This window comes from Phaenicophaeus curvirostris, chromosome 2, assembly GCF_032191515.1.
Source record: "Phaenicophaeus curvirostris isolate KB17595 chromosome 2, BPBGC_Pcur_1.0, whole genome shotgun sequence".
Taxonomy (NCBI): Eukaryota; Metazoa; Chordata; class Aves; order Cuculiformes; family Cuculidae; genus Phaenicophaeus; species Phaenicophaeus curvirostris.
Genome location: NC_091393.1, coordinates 106,885,437 through 106,903,290, shown reverse-complemented (window position 1 = coordinate 106,903,290; position 17,854 = coordinate 106,885,437). Strand labels below are relative to the sequence as shown.

Genomic DNA, 17,854 nt, shown 5'->3' with positions numbered 1-17,854 from the left:
CTTGACAGAAAAAGGAGAGGAGGAGGAGCAGGTGCTGATCTCTTCTCTCTGGTGATCAATGAAAGGACCTGAGGGAACGTCAGGAAGATGTGCGAGGGAAGGGTTAGATTGGATGTTAGGAAAAGGTTCTTTACCTAGAGGGTGGTGGGGCACTGGCACAGGCTCCCCAGGGAAGCAGTCCCAGAGCCAAGCCTGACAATATTCCAGAAGCATTTGGACAACACCGTCAGACACATGGTGTGAATGTTGGGGTGTCCTATGCAGGGGCAGGAGTTAGACTCGATGATCCTTGTGGGTCCCCTCCAACATTCTGTGATTTGAATGTTAAGGGCTCAGTTATACTAAGATTAAACTCTTAGCTCTCTCTGTACAAAGCCTGCTTTGTTTTTGCCTTTGAGCATTAAAACTGTTCTCTGCTAGATTCCTCAGTCTTTATGCATACAAATCCTCAGCTATCACAGCATCATTTCAAAGCACGAGACTGTCCCCTCAGCAGAGCCTGTTCAGAAATTACCAAATCCCTCCACAGATATAGAGATGCTGATATTTCCAAAGCCCATTGCTCAATACTGGGAACAATTCCTGTAAAACCCGTCACCAGCACATGGCATTTCTCTGACAAATTTCAGGGACACCTGGCAGAAACATTTTTCCAGGAAGTCTCATGCTATCTTTTGTTTGCCACAGCAAGACAGCCTCCAGCTTCTAAACAAAGGAAGCCAGTTCCTCTTATATCCCCAAAAATTGCATGAAGACCATCATCGGGAAGCAGCCTTTTGCAAAGTGTTCCTATACATTTTCCTAATATATTCAATGCTATATAAGGGTTTTGACAGTGTCCATTTAGGAGGTTCAGCACAAGCCACGTTCTCTGCTTTCTCAGCACTGAGGCTGGGTTGAGCATCTCTTGCAGTGACCAGTTTATTTTCTGGAAATAAAGGGGACACCTTCCACTGGATCAGTTTGTTCAAAGTCTCACCCAACCTGGCCTTAACCACTTCCAGGGATAGGGCTTCCACAACTGCTCTCGGCAACCTGGGTCAGTGCCTCGCTATCCTCACAGGAAAACATTTCTTCCTAAGTTTTCATCTAAATCTCCCCTCTTTCAACTTAAAACTGTCCCCACTCATCCTATCCGTGCACTCCCTGATCAAGAACCCCTCCCCAGCTTTCCTGCAGCCCCTGTCAGTACTAGAAGGCTGCTCTAAGGTCTCCCCAGAGCCTTCTCTTCTCCAGGCTGAACAACCCCAGCTCTCTCAGCCTGCCTTCATATGGGAGGTCCTCCAGCCATCAGATTACCTTCATAGCCCTCCTCTGGACCCACTCTAGCAGATTCATTCCCCTCCCTGTGCCGAGAACTCCAGAACTGGATGCACGGCTCCACGCGAGTCCTCAGAAGAGCAGAGCAGCGGGGCAGAATCCCCTCCTTCAACCTGCTGGTCACCATGTCAAATCATGTCTTCTCTGCTCATTCCCACCCACCTAGCATCCTAGGAAAAGCTACATAGGAGAGTAATTTCTGGCTCTTCAGCTTCTGCTTTAAAACTTTTCTACTTTCTGCTTTTTTTTTTCCTGCCCACTTCTTCACGTGGCTCACTTTGGCAATGCCCATAGGATCTTACAGCGCTAGGAAACAGTAGCTCACAGGTGGCTCAATTGTGGAGACGATGGTAAACAAAGGAACACTGAAGGGAATAAATAACCCCGTGTCAGACACAGGGAGGTCTGGCATAACTTGAGCTGCTGTCTTTAACATTCCCCGTTGCTGAGTTTACAGAGGCTGCAATCCAACATCTCCAGCCACCAACTCCGCATGCTTATATAAGGCACTTGATAATACAGTGCCCTTTAAAACCCAGGCTCAGCAACGAGCTGGGGAGTTCCTCTACAAGGTTTCAAGGCTCCTGGGCTGTGACAGCATCCACAAAACAGGACAAAACTAGATGGGCTGAACCATCCTGCCAAAAAATTCAGCTGACTGCTCCCAGCAGGACACTCCTGTGGGTTAACTGCTCGTTCGCCACTGCCCTATCAATGGATTTATGATGGTTTAACCTTCAGACAGCCAGACCTCCCGATAACAGATTGGCACAATCTGTCCTCACTTTGCTGACTGCAGCCACCAAACCCCAGGATGGTGCATGCCCTGTTGTCACAAAACAGTACAAAACTCAAGTCTCCTGCCTTCCCATTCAAAACTGAACATAATTTGAAACTCAGTTGAATTTCTACTTGATAAAAATTAAACCCAGGGGGACTGAAAAGCACAAGAGATGCCAGGAAACACTTTTTCTCCCCAAAAAAGGCTGAGTTGCATCAGCTGGAGAGACAGGGCAGTAAAAAGATCAGCACAACTGAGCTTGTAAGGGCAGCAATCATCATTCAAGCAAAACTGAAATATTTCACCCATGGCTTCATAAAACCATAGAACCATTAAATGGTTTGAGTTGGAAGGGACCTTAGAGATCATCCAGTTCCAACTCCCATGCCATGGGCAGTGATACCCACCTCCCACTAGATCAGAGTGCTCAAAGCCCCCTCCAACCTGGCCTTGAACACCTCCAGGGATGGGGCAGCCACAGCTTCTCTGGGCAACATGGGCCAGTGTCTCACCACCCTCAAAGGAAAACATAAAACCTCATCTAAGTCTCTCCCTAGGCTTAAAACCATCCCCCCTCATCCTATCCCTGATCAAGAGCCCCTCACCAGCTTTCCTGCATCCCCTTTAAGTACTGGAAGACTGCTCTAAGGTTTCTTTGGAGCATTCTTTTCTCTAGGCTGAACAACCCCAACTCTCTCCATGGCTTTGTGTATCTTTGCCAATAAGGAGATGTATGGATTCCTCTCCTAGCACAGAACTCTTGGACCAAGCTGCATAAACACAATCCACCTTGCTGAAAAATATACAAAGAGATGTAGGCTGGCTTACAGCACAGCCCCATCAGCTCTTTGCCTACTGCAAGCCAGGCAGTTCGTGGGGCAGCAGAGACTAACAGAGGTTCTGACTTCTCCCAAACATAAGCAAGCCGGGACAGCAGTTTCCAATACAGCTGCATTTTCTTGCCAATGCATGGCGGAAGCCCTGTTGATCAAGGCTTTCCCCTCCCTCAGGGAGGAGGAAGCTTACTTCAGCCCTCTTCCTGCACAGCTGCCTGCTTCCTTTGCAGGCTGTGATGGGAACACGGCCAGTGCTCAGCTGTTTTCTTGCCCCCGAGAACAAGAAGGGAAAGCACCCATGCCAGCAGCCGTGTCTTTCCTTGTGTCCCCCAAGGCTTATGGACAAGGAGAAGCAGTTCACATCAGCAAGCCTTGCAAACTAGATAATGCAACAAACTTGCACCTTGTATTTCTCTGCACATAAGCCCTGGACACGTCCCAGCTGAGATTCCAGGACCTTCCTCGAAGCTGGTCCATAAGACAGAGGCCAAATTAAAGTCTTTAACTTCCTAGGGCTGCTGCCACATTAAGTCCACATCCAGATCCTAGGGAAAGGAGCACACCTCTACCACAAACATCAGAACCTAGGTCCTCCTGATACCCAGCATCCCTCTCATTCTCTCTTCGTACTGGGGCTGTCCTACACTGAGGCTCACGTTCAGATACCACCCTGCTACAGAAGTCTCTTGGAAGATTACTCAACTGGCCTCACTGCTTCTGGGCCACCTCTTTTTCTGACACTTTCCCTCATAAAACCTCTAGCTCAAACAAGACATTACTGCAAAAAGCTTTCAACTCAGCTCAGCCTCACAGGGAGGTCAGTGCCAGCATAACCTGGAAAACCTTACTGCCCCATTTGAAACCTTTAAAAATGCAGTCCAAAGATCACAGAAAATGCAAACCTTTTGATTCTTTCCTTGTGTGCACACCCACATAATATCACTGTTTTCAACAAAGCTATTCCTGGCTTAATGAGATAAGCAGAGAACCAAGTGACCTGTTTCACCATGTCCTAGGACCAAAGTCTCCTAAGAAACTGCGTCACTTGAATGCAGCCTCATCTCACCAAAAGCATCAGGCAGAAACAGAAATATGTCTCTCAAATACAAGCAGAAGTTTGAAAATACAGGTAGCCAAATTGTTCTTCTTTATGGTTAGTAACTACCATATCTTTGGAAGGCTGCACAGAGACAGATTTAGTGTTCAGATGTGGATTACTTGTCTTCAAGCCACAGCAATCGCAAATCCACAGGCTGAAAATACCACAGAATCATGTAATTGTTTGGGTTGGAAGGGACCTTAAAGATGATCCAGTTCCAATCCCCTGTCATGGGCACAGGCATCTTCCACTGGATCAGGTTGCTCAAACCTCATCCAACCTGGCTCATTTCCAAATGCATTTTGGCCTGGCCAAGAAAAAAAAAAAAAACCAACAAAAAAACCAGTTATGCCACTGTTCAGAAAGGCCTTCTTGTTTCTCCAGAGATCCAGAAAAGATGGTTTGAGGGACTGGAGCAGCTCAGCACATTTCAAAGAGCACAGCTCCTAAGGCAGAGGCTGGAGTTGCCTTGAACAAGGCTGCTCTATATGATGGGTTGCTCTTCTCCTCAGGTTAATCAGAGCACAATTCTCACCTCTGATGCACCCCCGCTTTCAAACCCAGGGCATGCAGAAAGCAGTAAAAGTACATACAGCATCTCAAACACCAGGAGAAACCTTCAATTCCACCTCCTTTTCTACCACCGGAATGGCAAAAGCAGAACTCAAAGCATTTAGCCAAGCTACCCCATTGGTTACAACACATTCATACCATCACATGCCTACACAGCCCATCAAATAACAATACCAAGATAAAAAAAAAACCAACCTACTCTTCCATAGCTTTACATAGAAACACAAAATGTCTTGAGTCCGAAAGGACTCATAGGGATCATCAAGTCCAACTCCTGTTTCTGTGTAGGACAACACCATGTGCCCGAGGGCATTGTCCAAATGCTTCTGGAATATTGTCAGGCTTGTCACTGTGACTTCTTCCCTGGGTAGCCTGTTCCAGTGCTCCACCAGCCTCTGAGTGAAGAACCTTTTCCTAATATCCAACCTAACCGCACCCCCGCCCTTGTCCATCTTCCTGCCATTCCCTCGAGTCCTAACATCGGTCACGAGAGAGAAGAGATCAGAGCCTGCTCCTCCTCCTGTGAGAAAGCAGTAAACTGCAATAGGCCTTCCCTCAGTCTCCTTTTCTCCAGGCTGAACAGACCAAGTGACTTCAGTCACTCCTCATACATCACGCCGCTAAATCCTTCACCAGCTCTGGTTCAGACAGTTTTTATTTCTGTTCCATGAAGCACTAACCTCTCAAAGCTATTTGTACACTCACTCCCCCCCTGCTAACCAGCTTCTTCAATGAATTATGTTTTCAAGAGCTTTGATAAACACTGGAGGGGAATCAGAGCACCAGAACCTACCTAGACTCAAGAAGCTCCAGGAATCCCAGGTATCAACAAGCCACAGCAAACATTTTGTAAGAGCCAGATACCAGGACTTCCTATGTTTTCTGATCCAGCAGGTCAAACACCTCGTTCCCTAAAACACCTACTGAGGAACATACAAGTCTGAGAAGCCTTCAACTCTTACGAGAGAGACAGATGATGTAAAAGGCTTTTTTGCAGGCAGGTCTGTACCCTAAATGAGAACACACAGCAGCAGAAGAAAAATACACTTGAAATCTGCCATATTTTAACAAACCTACAACCCACTGTAGCAGTTACAAGTCAGTATCACTCAGAGCAACCTCAAGGCTGTTATGAACTGTGCTGAGGATGGGGAAAAGGAACACAGTTAGCTTCAAATCACCTCCTGCCAGGACTCAGTATCATACTACTGACCATAAACACAAGATGTTGTCTGCACCAAGACCCTTGCTGCTGTCCTGAAGCTAAAAGCTGCTCAGAGAAACTTTCCCAGGCACACTTCTAACGAGGAAAGAGAAAACTGAAAGATGAGAACATGAGCCAGGGAGAAAAAAAACAAACCTTTCTCTTCTACAAGTCCCCACGTAGAGAGGGGGAATCTACAGGCACGCGTGATCAACACCATAACCAGAAGATGACGCCAGATCCGCATCAGAAATTTTCAGTAGCTGTCACCAACTCACATCCACTGTACCTCTCACATGTAATATGTTTATTATACAGGTGTCTAAGATCAGGGAGCCCTCACCATGAAGAGGCCAAGGGAAAAATATAATTTCTCAGTGGGAACATGCCTCCATTTTTCAGAAGCTATCTCATCATGACACCACAACCCAGCATCAGTCCTATGTGCTGGAGAACTTCGGAAGAACGCGGTTTCACAGAGGTCCAATTTCAGAGCAGCAGCTCATGTTCCCACTCCACTGCACCACCAAGCATCCCAAAGCATCATGAGAAGGTGCCATACCTGTACGTGACATGCACTGCAGTGCCAGGTTCATCTCTTTCCCAAATCAAAGCCACTCTGTCTGGAGACTTTTCAACATGTTGATCCAAGCAATTTACTGTAAGAAAACAGAGGTTTAAATAAAGCCTGATCATATGCGAGGTGCTCCGTAAACTTCGCACAGTCAAGCATAACAGCAAGCTAGCACGAGATGAAACACAGAATCAGAGAATCATTAAGGTTGGAAAAGACCTCCAAGATCACCAAATTCAACTGTCAGCCCAACATCACTGTGCCTAGCAAGCCCTTCGCTAGCTAGCTACCCACAGACTCATTTATATAACAACACTAGGAAGTTGTCCCTTATAGCGGTAGCATTTGTAGCACTGGTAAAGCTACCCCTGCCATATCTGTGGGATGCAAATATTACAAATACCACACTTAATTACACTTAGCACACTTCAGTTGTGGAAGCCAAATCCCTGGAGGTGTTCAAGGCTAGGGTGAATGGGGCTTTGAGCAAGCTGATCCAGTGGAAAGCATCCCTGCCCATTGCAGCAGGGACTGGAACTGGATAAGCTTTAAGGTCCCTTCCAACCCAAACCATTCTATGATTCTGTAATAATTGGTACAGCTGCCTTAGAGATGGCAACCCCACAAGAGGCCTCAGCTGATTCCACTCAGCTTAGTTCCACTGGTTAAGCTTAAATCAGCCCAAATCTCTCCCTTGCTCCCAGCAGCACAAGGACAAAACACTGTTTTGATGTTTTTCTTCCCCGTGTTGTACCCCTGAGCAAACCAGTATGAGCTGCTATGTGGGATGCAGTGCCTGTACTAATATCTAATCTAATCATGGAAGCTAATGAACAGTTAATGTCCTCTCCTTTTGTGATATTTCAGGAACAGAACAATGGGAAAGCATAAAGACTGCAGAAGACCGGCATCTGGCCAGGACTTCAGGAGCCAAAAAAGACAAGAGGTCGAGATAACTCTTATTGCAAACCTTATATGGAAACTTCAAAGGGGGCCAGATGCCAACAAAATAGGGTAAGGGGCTGCTTTGCAGATCTCAGACTCAATAAAGGACTGCGAGGAGCATGCCTAAGGGGGAGGACACCTATTATAATTAGTATTGGCAATGTGATTAATATGCATGATTTTTATGAGAAATTTAATACATATGTATAAATTTAGTGTATGAAAAAACTGCTATTCATAACTGTCAGCATACATGGTAGGCAGAACAATCCCCTTGTGTATCTGGTATCAAAAATTAAAAAGAATGCCTGCTTCTTTAGACCACTTTGGTGTTAAGGAGTTTCTTTTCCTGATTTTGGTGACACCCAGAGTAGCGTTTCACTATAAAAATCTAACAGTCCAGCTTCCCCAGATTGAGTTTTTAGCACTGTATCATTTGGATTTTCTAATTAAAGCTCACGTGAAACATTTTTGTTTCAGGGTGTAATGGAGGAACTGAATCGCAGCTAACTGAAAATATCTAAAACTTTAGGATCTAGAGTAAACTTATGGAGTATAGATATGTACACATCACCAGACATCTGGGACAGATGAACATGTCCCAAGAGCTGAAAGAGGGAAGATTTAGATAAGATATTAAAAATAATTGTTTTCCTGGGAGGGTGGTGAGGCACTGACACAGGCTGCCCAGAGAAGCTGTGGCTGTCCCATCCCTGGAGGTGTTCAAGGCCAAGTCGGGTGAGGCTTTGAGCTACCTGATCCCATGGAAGGTGTCCCTGCCCATGGCAGGAGTGTTGGAACTGGATGAGCCTGAAGTCCCTTCCAACCCAAACCGTTCTATGAAGCCGAGTGCTACACCTTCTAAAACCTTAAGGTATAACAGTACCTTCTGAAGGCAAACCTCCCTCCCTTCCTCCAACAACCAGAGGTAGAGGAAACTTGAACAACGACATAAGATGCTCAAGTGGACTTTGGGGAGCACCCAACCTGAAAAGACTTACAGCGAAACCTGCCTGCCTGCATGTTCACCAGCAACTTGCTTGACGGTTAGAGATTAACCTTGGAAAGTATTAATTCCAAGCCTAAACTATGCTTACTTATTTCATTATCATCTTCCAAAGGCAGTTACTTCTTTCAATAGACAACCATTGGAAACCAGACAGGCACACTGCCATGTTAACTCAGAGAAAACCCACAAAAAAAAAAAAAAAAAAAGACTTTGTTTCAGATCATATCTCCAAGAAATATTAATGCTGCCAGGGAAGGATTTCATTGTTCCAGATAAAATTAAGTGCAGACAAAGCTGCCTATTACAAGTTGTGAAATTCAAGTAGACTGCAGCCCAGGAGTGAGCTTCTGCTGTTCTCCAATTTACACCACACAGAGGGTGGGAACGAGCCCCAAAAGGTACACAGAAAGAGAAAGAGAGAAATCCCTCTGAATTCAGCACATTTAATTGCAAGAACAACAGTCAATCTCAAAATTATAAACAGCTGAAGAGCACTTTTTCAGTCTTCTATTTTTTAATGTAAATTTCTGCAGCCATACTATAAAAATAAATGAGATAAAGCCATTTCTTATATTTATAATATTATATATTATTACTCATCTCCCACACATTACGGGAGGAGAAAAGCTCTAATGGGGAACACATGAAGCAGTTTCACACTGGTTTCCTCTGTTGTCCATCTCAAAGTAATAGGATCCACTGTGGCTTGGTCCATGACCCTTAGCAACTCCCACCTCCAAGCTCGTTGCAGCAACACCCTCATGGATTGCACCACACTACCAAGCAGCATTTCTTACTCAGCCATACAAGCCTTCAGCAGGAATTTCTGTTGCAGGAAGCCTCAGCTGAGCCAAGTGGGGTCTTTAGCTCTTTGCTCAGTAAGAACCACAGCCAACTGCTATTATTTCCTTCCTGATCTTAGGCTTACAAGAGCCTTTTGCTCATTTTGCAGAATAGAGTTTAGTGACCTTCCCCTTACTACTATACCCTAATGGTTTCTCCATGTGTCTTCTTGCCTCCTCAACCACACTTGGAAATGATCCATTTTGGTAAAACATGCTCCTGAGTGCATTGGAAGTGCAGTAGTTGGTTGGGGTATTTCCTGGCCAGGTCGATAAACCCTGAAGCACTGAAGCTCACAATTCCCCCAAATCCTTCTTCAAGGTCTCCCCAAACAAAAAGCAGCAGGTGACTCGGTTGCTCGTGGTCCCCTGTGTTGGGAAAAAGGCACACAGGATGCTCTGGATCAGGGACCTGAACTGTTGCCGTATTTCTGTAACCAGTGTTCAAATCAAGAGATGTAGGGACAAAATCAGAACCTCCTAACAGAAAATAAGCCACTCAGCTATGGCCAAGTACCATCGGCTTTAAAAGAAGAAAACCAGCAACAGCAAAATTGTTTAATTCTGTGCATCTAGGTCTCCGAGGTCTACAGTTTCTTTTTACCTATGAAAGAAAACTATGTGGTGTTTAGTGCCTCCTAAGAACCAGACCTAAGACATGACCTAAAATCAGGCCCAGCAATATTGGGATTTCAAATACCTGGCCCACGTGGGACCCAGAAGAAGGTGCTGATCCCACTCCACAGTGGAAACAAACAGAACTTTGAAAGTCTCTTGTGTTCAGGCAAGATCTTCCTTTCAATACGAATCAATGAAAACAGAAGTCTGGTTAAAATCCCTCTGCTGAGTGCTGGAAGCTGGGCTGCATGCACCCCTCCATCAACTCAATATGCACTGCTGGGAACCATCTGGGTGGAGATGCTTCACTATATTGTTTGAAAGACCTGAGGAGGGTTTGCTCTTTTGCTCTGGTGGCCAGAATGTTACAGCTCCTGACAGTAATTGAAGCACTCTCCCAGGAATAGGAAACAAAGGTAAGAAATGTACATCCCCATTAAACAACTTCACCACCGAGTTGTGCTCAAGAGCGGGGTGCGGTTTACTCCTACTGCATAAAGCAGGGCCACAGCACAGAAGTCTTCTAGGCAGGTATGGCCAGGAAGAAACACAGAGTTGGTTAGAACCATCACAGCAGTTTTTCCTCTTCCTTCACCTAAGTTCATACAATCACAGAACGGTTTGGGTTGGAAGAGACCTTCAAGCCCATACGGTTGCACCCCCTTTGCCTTGAAGGCAAAGCTAGAGGCAAAGGCCAAGCTCCTCGTCTGAGAGCAAAAAGTAGCTGCAGGTTCCCCTGGACAAGCCTGGGATTCGCTCCATCCCTCATCTTTGGTCACCTTCACTCAGCATGGGACGCTGCAGCACCCCACACACTGCAGTGGTGGCTGCCCCAACCCTGGAGGTGTGCAAGGCCAGGCTGAATGAGGCTTTGAGCACCCTGATCCAGTGGGAGGTGTCCCTGCCTGTGGCAGGGGGATGAAACTGGGTGATCACAGAATCACTAGGTTGGAAAAGACCTCCAGAATCATCGAGTCCACCCATTCCTATCAAACACTAAACCATGCCCCTCAGCACCTCGTCCACCTGTCCTTTAAACACCTCCAGGGAAGGTGACTCAACCACCTCCCTGGGCAGCCTGTTCCAGTGCCCAATGACCCTTTCCGTGAAAATTTTTTTCCTGATGCCCAGCCTGAACCTCCCCTGGCGGAGCTTGAGGCCATTCCTTCTTGTCCTGTCCCCTGTCACTTGGGAGAAGAGGCCAGCACCCTCCTCTCTACAACCTCCTTTCAGGGAGTTGTAGAGAGCAATGAGGTCTCCCCTCAGCCTCCTCTTCTCCAGGCTAAACACCCAGCCGCTCCTCATAAGACTTTTCTCCAGCCCCTTCACCAGGGGATCTTTTAGCTCCTTTCCAACTCAAACCACTCCATGATTCTATCATCCCACCTCTGGATTTTCCCCCCTTTCCCAGCGCCCGGCACTTTCTCCAAGCGCTGCCCAACCAAACTCTTTGGGTTTTTCTCCCTAAAAAGCGCCGCGCTGGGGACATCACAGAAGGGTTTGGGCAGAAGGGACCTTCAAACCCGTCCAGTCCCCCGCCGGGGGAGGCCCCGGGGGCTCCTTACCGGAGACGTTGATGCGGCCGCCGAGGAACCACCGCGCGGTGCCGGCGGGCCCGGGCCGGCAGGCGGTGTGGAAGGGTCCGTCCCAGCGCAGCAGCCCCCGCGCCGCCTCCGCCCAGAACGCCGCGGGGTCCCGGGCCGCCCGCTCCCGCCGCTGCCGGTACCCGCCCGGGTCCCCCGCGCCGCCGCCGCCGCAGCAGCAGCGCCGGGCGGCGAGCGGCACCCGCCCCGGGGGCAGCAGAGCCCGCAGCGACCGCCCCGCCGCCAGCGCCATCGGACACCGAACCCCCCGCACCGCCCGGCGCCGCCCCCGCAGCGACCGCCCGCGGGGAGGGGCCGCGGACACCGCCGCCCCACGGCACCGCCCGAGCCGGTCCCGGACCGGGCCGCACCGGGGGAGCCTCGGGGACCGGGGAGCACCGGGAGCATCTCACGGCCCGGAGGAGCACCGGGAGATCCCCGGGAGCATCTCGCAGACCGGGAGAGCTCCGGTACAGCCCTAGAGCCCGGTAGAGTCCCGGGGAGACTCCTGGGAGACGTCCACAGCCCGGGAGAGCCCCGGGAGCATCTCGCAGACCGGGGGAGCTCCGGGAGAGCCCCTGGAGCATCTCGCAGACCGGGAGAACCCCGGGAGCACCTCGCAGCCCGGGAGAGCTCCGGTACAGCCCTAGAGCCCCGTAGAATCCCGGGGAGACTCCTGGGAGACGTCCATAGCCCGGGAGAGCCCTGGGAGCATCTCGCAGCCCGGGAGAGCCCCGGGAACATCTCGCAGCCCGGGAGAGCTCCGGGAGCATCTCGCAGACCGGGAGAGCTCCGGTACAGCCCTAGAGCCCAGTAGAGTCCCAGGGAGAGTCCTGGGAGAGCTCCACAGCCCGAGAGAGCCCCAGGAGAACCCCGGGAGCATCTCATAGCCCGGGAGAGCTCCGGTACAGCCCCAGGAGAACCCCGGGAGCATCTCATAGCCCGGGAGAGCTCCGGTACAGCCCCAAAGCCCGGTAGAATCCTGCAAGAGCTTCACAGCCCGGGAGAGCCCCGGGCGTATCTCACAGCCCGGGGGAGCCCCAGAGCCCCGGGAGAACCCCGGGAGCATCTCACAGCCCGGGAGAGACCCGAGAGCATCCCGCAGCCTGGAACAGCCCTGCACGCACGAGCATTCCACAGTCAGAGACAGCCCTGCTCCCCTGGGAGCATCCCACAGCCTGGGACTGCCCTGGCCCCCATATGGTCCCACGAGACACACCTGCACGGCCCCAAGATCACCCTGCACCCAGAGAGCACCCCTGGAAGCATCCCACCCTGCACCCCTGGGAGCATCCCACATCCTGAGACAGCCCTGCACCTCCACATGGCCCTGGGAACAGCCCACATCCCATGGACACCCCAGGGGCATCCCACATCCTGAGACAGCCCTGCAACCCCACACAGCCTCAGGAGCACCCCAGGAGGCACCCCTGGGAACATCCCATACCCAGAGACACCCCTGCATGCCTGGGAGCATCCCACAGCCTGAGTCAGCCCTGGATCCCCACGTGGCCCCAGGAGCACCTTAAGAGACATCCCTGCACCTGCAACAACCCCAAGGTCACCCTGCACCCTAAGAGACACCCCTGGGAGCATCCCACACCCAGAGACACCCCTGTATGGTCCCAGGAGCACCCCAAAAGACACCCGTGTCCCCATATGGCCCCAAGATCACCCTGTGCCCAGTGACACCTCTGCACCTCTAGGACCATTCCGCACCCGGAGACAGTCCTGCATCCACCCCACACACGGAGAGACACACTTGCACCCTCACAGCCTTGGGAACACCCATAACACTCACACAGCTGCACTTCCAGACTCAGAGACACCTACCCAAACGCACCCCTGTCTCCACACAGCCCTGGGGGCCACCCTTCTGCCCCCGCAGAGACACCCACAGAAATACACCCTGCGCTTAACACCACCCTGGGTGCACTCATCCTCATCACTACAGACATGGGCACCCAGGTACAGCCGTGCACTTCCAGACACATGGTGAAACACAGCGCACGTGCACGTGGTCCTCCCCACAACTGATGCCTGTCACCACCTGTCACACCCTTGTTCCATCTTTGCTTTCACAGGTTAGAACAGCGTAAGTCCCTCTAAGTGGGTACACATCCAATTTTCTCTTGGCAGCCCTGCGAGCATCCTCGCTGCCACAACGTGGAGCTCCTGGCTTTGGTATCACGATGCTTCTTTCTCCATCTTAATCCTAGCAGGTTTGGGTGCAAACCCTCAACAACAAGAAGCAGGTAATAGAGCTTCTGCTCTGTGCATAGCAGGGACATCTTTGCTGGATATGAGGACATCATTTCTTTTAGAGGCAGACTGGTCCAGCCCCCCAGCACGGAGTTTGAAAACTCACATTACAGTGTCAAGGTCTGGATATCCTTAAGAAATGCCAAACCGCCTGAGCAGCTCTTGAACACCAACTCGCTCTCAGAGTCTGGGTGGAAAAAGCACATTTTGTGTTCTAGATTAAAAACTTGAACCTACTCTTTGAGCCAAGCTGTGGCTTGTTCTGGCAGTGGTAGTGTTTTCTGTAGATTTTCTGTCCTGGAAACATCACCAGACACCTTATTCTGGAGTAAATAATATAGATTTTATCAGGATTTGGAATTCTGGCACTTCTGATGCTTGCAGCTGTGTTTTGTAGGTAACATTTTGGAGAAGTGGAGGCTGAGGGGAGACCTCATTGCCCCCTACAACTCCCTGAAAGGAGGTTGTAGCAAAGTGGGTGTTGGTCTCTTCCCCATGTAACAAGTGATAGGATGAGAGGAGATGGCCTCAAGCTGTGCCAGGGGAGTTTTAGATTGGATATTGGGAAAAATTTCTGTACTGGAAGAGTGGTCAAGCACTGGAAGAGGCTGCCTAGGGAAGGGATAGAGTCTCCTTTCCTGGAGGTGTTCAAATAATGTGTAGGTGTGGGACTTCAGGACATGGTTTAGTAGGCACAGTGTTGCTGGACCAATATCCACAGGTCGGACTGGATAAGCTTAGAGGTGTTTTCCAACCTCGACAATTCTATACAAGAACAAATAGACTTTCAACTTCCTTGTAAAGCTGCCATTGCCTCACTGCTAATACTGTTTGTGTTTCCCTGTTTCAAACACCAGCAGCACGTTTGCCACCTGGTGCCAGACAGGAGCACTGAGAGCTCTTCAGCTTGTGCTTGGTTTGCTTAAGGATTGGTAAAAGTTTTCTATCACAGGTTATTTATATTCAACCCCCATGACACAGGATTTCAGAGGAATGCTTTTCACAAATAAGCAAATGAGTTGTCAAAAAAAAAAATGAACACAAATTTAAATTCTTTAGCCTGAAAACCTGGCTGTTTCATTTGCAGACCTTGAAAACTTCTGGGAATTATGGCTTTCTCTGGTCTTCTTCCACATAAGGCTGATTTTCTTTTTCCACCACCACCAGGCCACCCTTCACCTTCAAGTTTTGGCTGTTGTCCTCCTCAAAAAAAGCCACGACCATCACCAACACAACTCAGATATAATCCAGTTTGTCCAGCCCTCCACTCAGCTGGGCTGCTGGGCAGGACAAGTACAACCCCAGATCTCCTTTCTTGTCTCTCAGAGAGCTGAGAAGAAAGGAGATTGAGTCCCTGAGATTTCTCAATGCCTATTTGTCCCAGGCATGCTTTCTGGTGGTGAAGGCTGGCATCAAGCTATTGTACTTCCGAGAACCAAGGGGTGTTACAGCAATTCTCACTATTAAGTACAGCGCCTGACTATGCGAGGAAAGGCTGGTGCTAAATAGAAGGCAGATTATGAAATTGCTTCCCTGGAGGTGTCCAGGGCCTGGTTGGATAGAGCTTTGAGCAACCTGATGCAGTGGAAGGTGTCCCTGCCTGTGGCAGGGGCGTAGAACTGGATGAGCCTTAAGGTTCCTTCCAGCCTAAACCATTCTATGATTCACTCCGTCTCTGTTCAGAAGATGCTCCTGGCATTACAGAGTCTAAACAGCAATGCTGGCATTACCAGCTCTGGCGAAGTCTGGTTACTGTGATCTGTGAATGCCACCTCTCCATGGAAGCTCCCAAAGGCTTGTGCTGCCAGGACAGAAGTCATTCCCTCCTGCAGCCACGTGCCCTGGCACAGCCTCCCAATCCAGCCAGGCACCTTACTGCCCTGCAAGAGATTTTAGCTGCAGCCCTTGGTGTATATTAAGGGTCTTGTGCTGATATCACAGTGGGCACTGATGAATCAAGCCAGAAGTAGCTTGAGTAGGGGCTGAGTTTGCCTGTGGATATCTGGTGATAGGAATTGGAGAAAAAAAAAATAAAAAAAAAAAACAACCAAACCCAAAGAAGCCCAATCTCCCACATCTTTCTACTCCTATTCTTACTGCTACCAGCAATGTTATTTATTGGCCTCATCACTGATCCTGCCAACACACACAAGACTTACTCTGTGTGATGCGCCAGCCCTAAAAGTGCCAGCATAAAGCTGAGCAGAGGCAGAGGTGTTCATGGGATGAGGGCCTTTGACTGGAAGCACTCTGGCACAGGATTTTCATCCCTGCTGCTTTAAAGAGCACCTACCATCCTAGCAAGCCTGGCTGGCTTTTCCACATCAATCCCTGGCATGCTGGAGACAGTTTGAAGCCTCAGCCTCCAGCTGCAGTTGTCCAGGTTAGAGCTGGGACTATACCAGATAGGCTAATCCCAGCCACCAGAGTAACTCTCCATGGGCTCATTTTGCATTTATCCCACAGACCACCTCTTGCTCTTTCTGGTGAGAATATCCAGGGATTTCTGCTTGTGGCCCTCTCCCAGGCACTGCTACCCTATGTGCACGCACCCCAGTGCCCTCTGACAGCTTGGCTTTGCCTTTCTATGTCTTCTATCTTGGCAGGATTTTAACTTGAGTTACGGTCTCTCAGTTGCTCGCTTCCCTAGTTTTCCCTTAATGCCCTAAAACAGGGAGTAAGATAATGGTGAAATGCATGGCCACTACCTGGTTATGACTGTTCTGCTCCTAACTGTGCTTTCCAGCAATCTTCCCACATGGCAAGAGCACAACTTATACCTGGCCCCACAAAGGCAAGGTACAGGTAAAAACATCACTACAGAGCCACATACACGCTGGTCTGTGCTAGAAAACATAGAATCACTAAGGTTGGAAAGGATCTCTAAGCTCATCCAGTACAACCACCAGCTCAACACCACCATGCCTACTAAACCATGTCCCAATGTGCCACATCTATACTTTTATTGAACACCTCCAGAGATGGAGACTCCACCCCTTCCCTGGGCAGCCTCTTCAAATGCTTTACTACTATTTCAGTAAAGAAATTTTTCCTAACATCCAATCTAAACCTTCTGTGGTTCTTCCCAAGACACAATTACCCAGATTTTAATAAAATCTTTTGATAATTTTAAGCTACGTTTGCTCCTGCAGGTGAAATTTTACATGTTCCAAGGAAATTGCTGGCTGTTCCTGTGTGTTTGTGGGTCTATTCTGCTCCATTTGTAGAGAAGGCTCAGAGGGAGGCTTAGAGCAGGGGTGAAATAAAGTTGTTCAGGTACCACTTTAACTCAGAAGCACAGATCAGCACAGAGCTTGTGCCTAAAGAAACAGAGGGTTTGAAGGAACGGAGGCCTTGAGCTAATCACGGCCGTGAACCTTTGCCAGATCTGCTCGCGTCTGGCCACACCTGGAATAAAAGTCTAAACAGCATGAAAAAAAAAGAGATGTGCTGCACTTCCATTTATGATTGTGTAATAAATGCTGGGTGACAAAGGGGGAAAAGAATGCTTAGAAATATCCAGATAAGTACAGACACAAGTTGCAACACAAATGTCATTGTATAAAAAATGCAATGCAGAGATAATGCCAGCACTGGTCCCAACATGCTGGCAGTGCTGGTCCCAGTCCCCAGGCCCTGAATTGCCCAGGTGCATACTGGCCATACTGGTCCCAGTCCCTGCAGTGCCTGGGTGCATCCTGGCCATACTGGTCCCAGTCCCCGGGCTCTGCAGTGCCCAGCTCCCCGCTGGCGATGCCCGCGCCGTTCCCCGGAGCGCAGGGACGACCCCCGCTCCCTCCCCGCCGCGGCGCTGCCGGTGCCGCTCGGAGCCTCTGGCCGTGCGGCGTTGGGGCGGTCCCGGGGCGGTCCCGGCCGGGCGGGGGCGGCCCGCGGGTGATGTCAAGGCTGATGCTGTCGGTGCGGCGCGCGGTGCATTGTGGGCGAATCCCGCCGCCCGCCGCGGCTCCGAGGGGGAGGATGCGCCCGGGGCCGGCCCGCCCCACAGCCGCAGCCGCAGCGCGCCGGGCCGGCGGCTCCCAGCCCTGCCAGCCGCTCTGAGCGGCGCGGGGCATGCGCTGCCACCGCCGCCCGCAGCGGGAGGCGCCGCCGGCGGCGGGGCCAGGTGAGCCGGGGGGTGCGGCGGCCGCCGCGGGCGCCGCCCGAGGAGGGAGGGCGGCCCGGCGGGGCGGCCGGGAAGGCGCGGGGCC

The 17,854-nt window shown here is 50.1% G+C and overlaps 2 protein-coding genes across 2 annotated transcripts in view; one reads left to right on the top strand and one right to left on the bottom strand.

Annotated features, from left to right (window-relative positions):
• The window catches only part of ACSS1 (acyl-CoA synthetase short chain family member 1), a 49,093-nt gene extending 36,936 nt beyond the window's left edge, over positions 1-12,157 (bottom strand). Inside the window, exons 1-3 of the mRNA XM_069850907.1 lie at positions 11,859-12,157; positions 11,367-11,764; positions 6,376-6,472 (exon numbers count right to left, since the gene is read on the bottom strand). Coding sequence (XP_069707008.1) covers positions 6,376-6,472; positions 11,367-11,764; positions 11,859-12,157 — 794 coding nt within the window. The remainder of the gene's footprint in view (positions 1-6,375; positions 6,473-11,366; positions 11,765-11,858) is intronic.
• A 5,347-nt stretch (positions 12,158-17,504) lies between these two features.
• Positions 17,505-17,854, top strand: part of TTBK1 (tau tubulin kinase 1) — a 110,339-nt gene continuing 109,989 nt past the window's right edge. The window contains exon 1 of the mRNA XM_069850330.1: positions 17,505-17,769. The gene's annotated coding sequence lies outside the window, so the exon portion shown is untranslated. The remainder of the gene's footprint in view (positions 17,770-17,854) is intronic.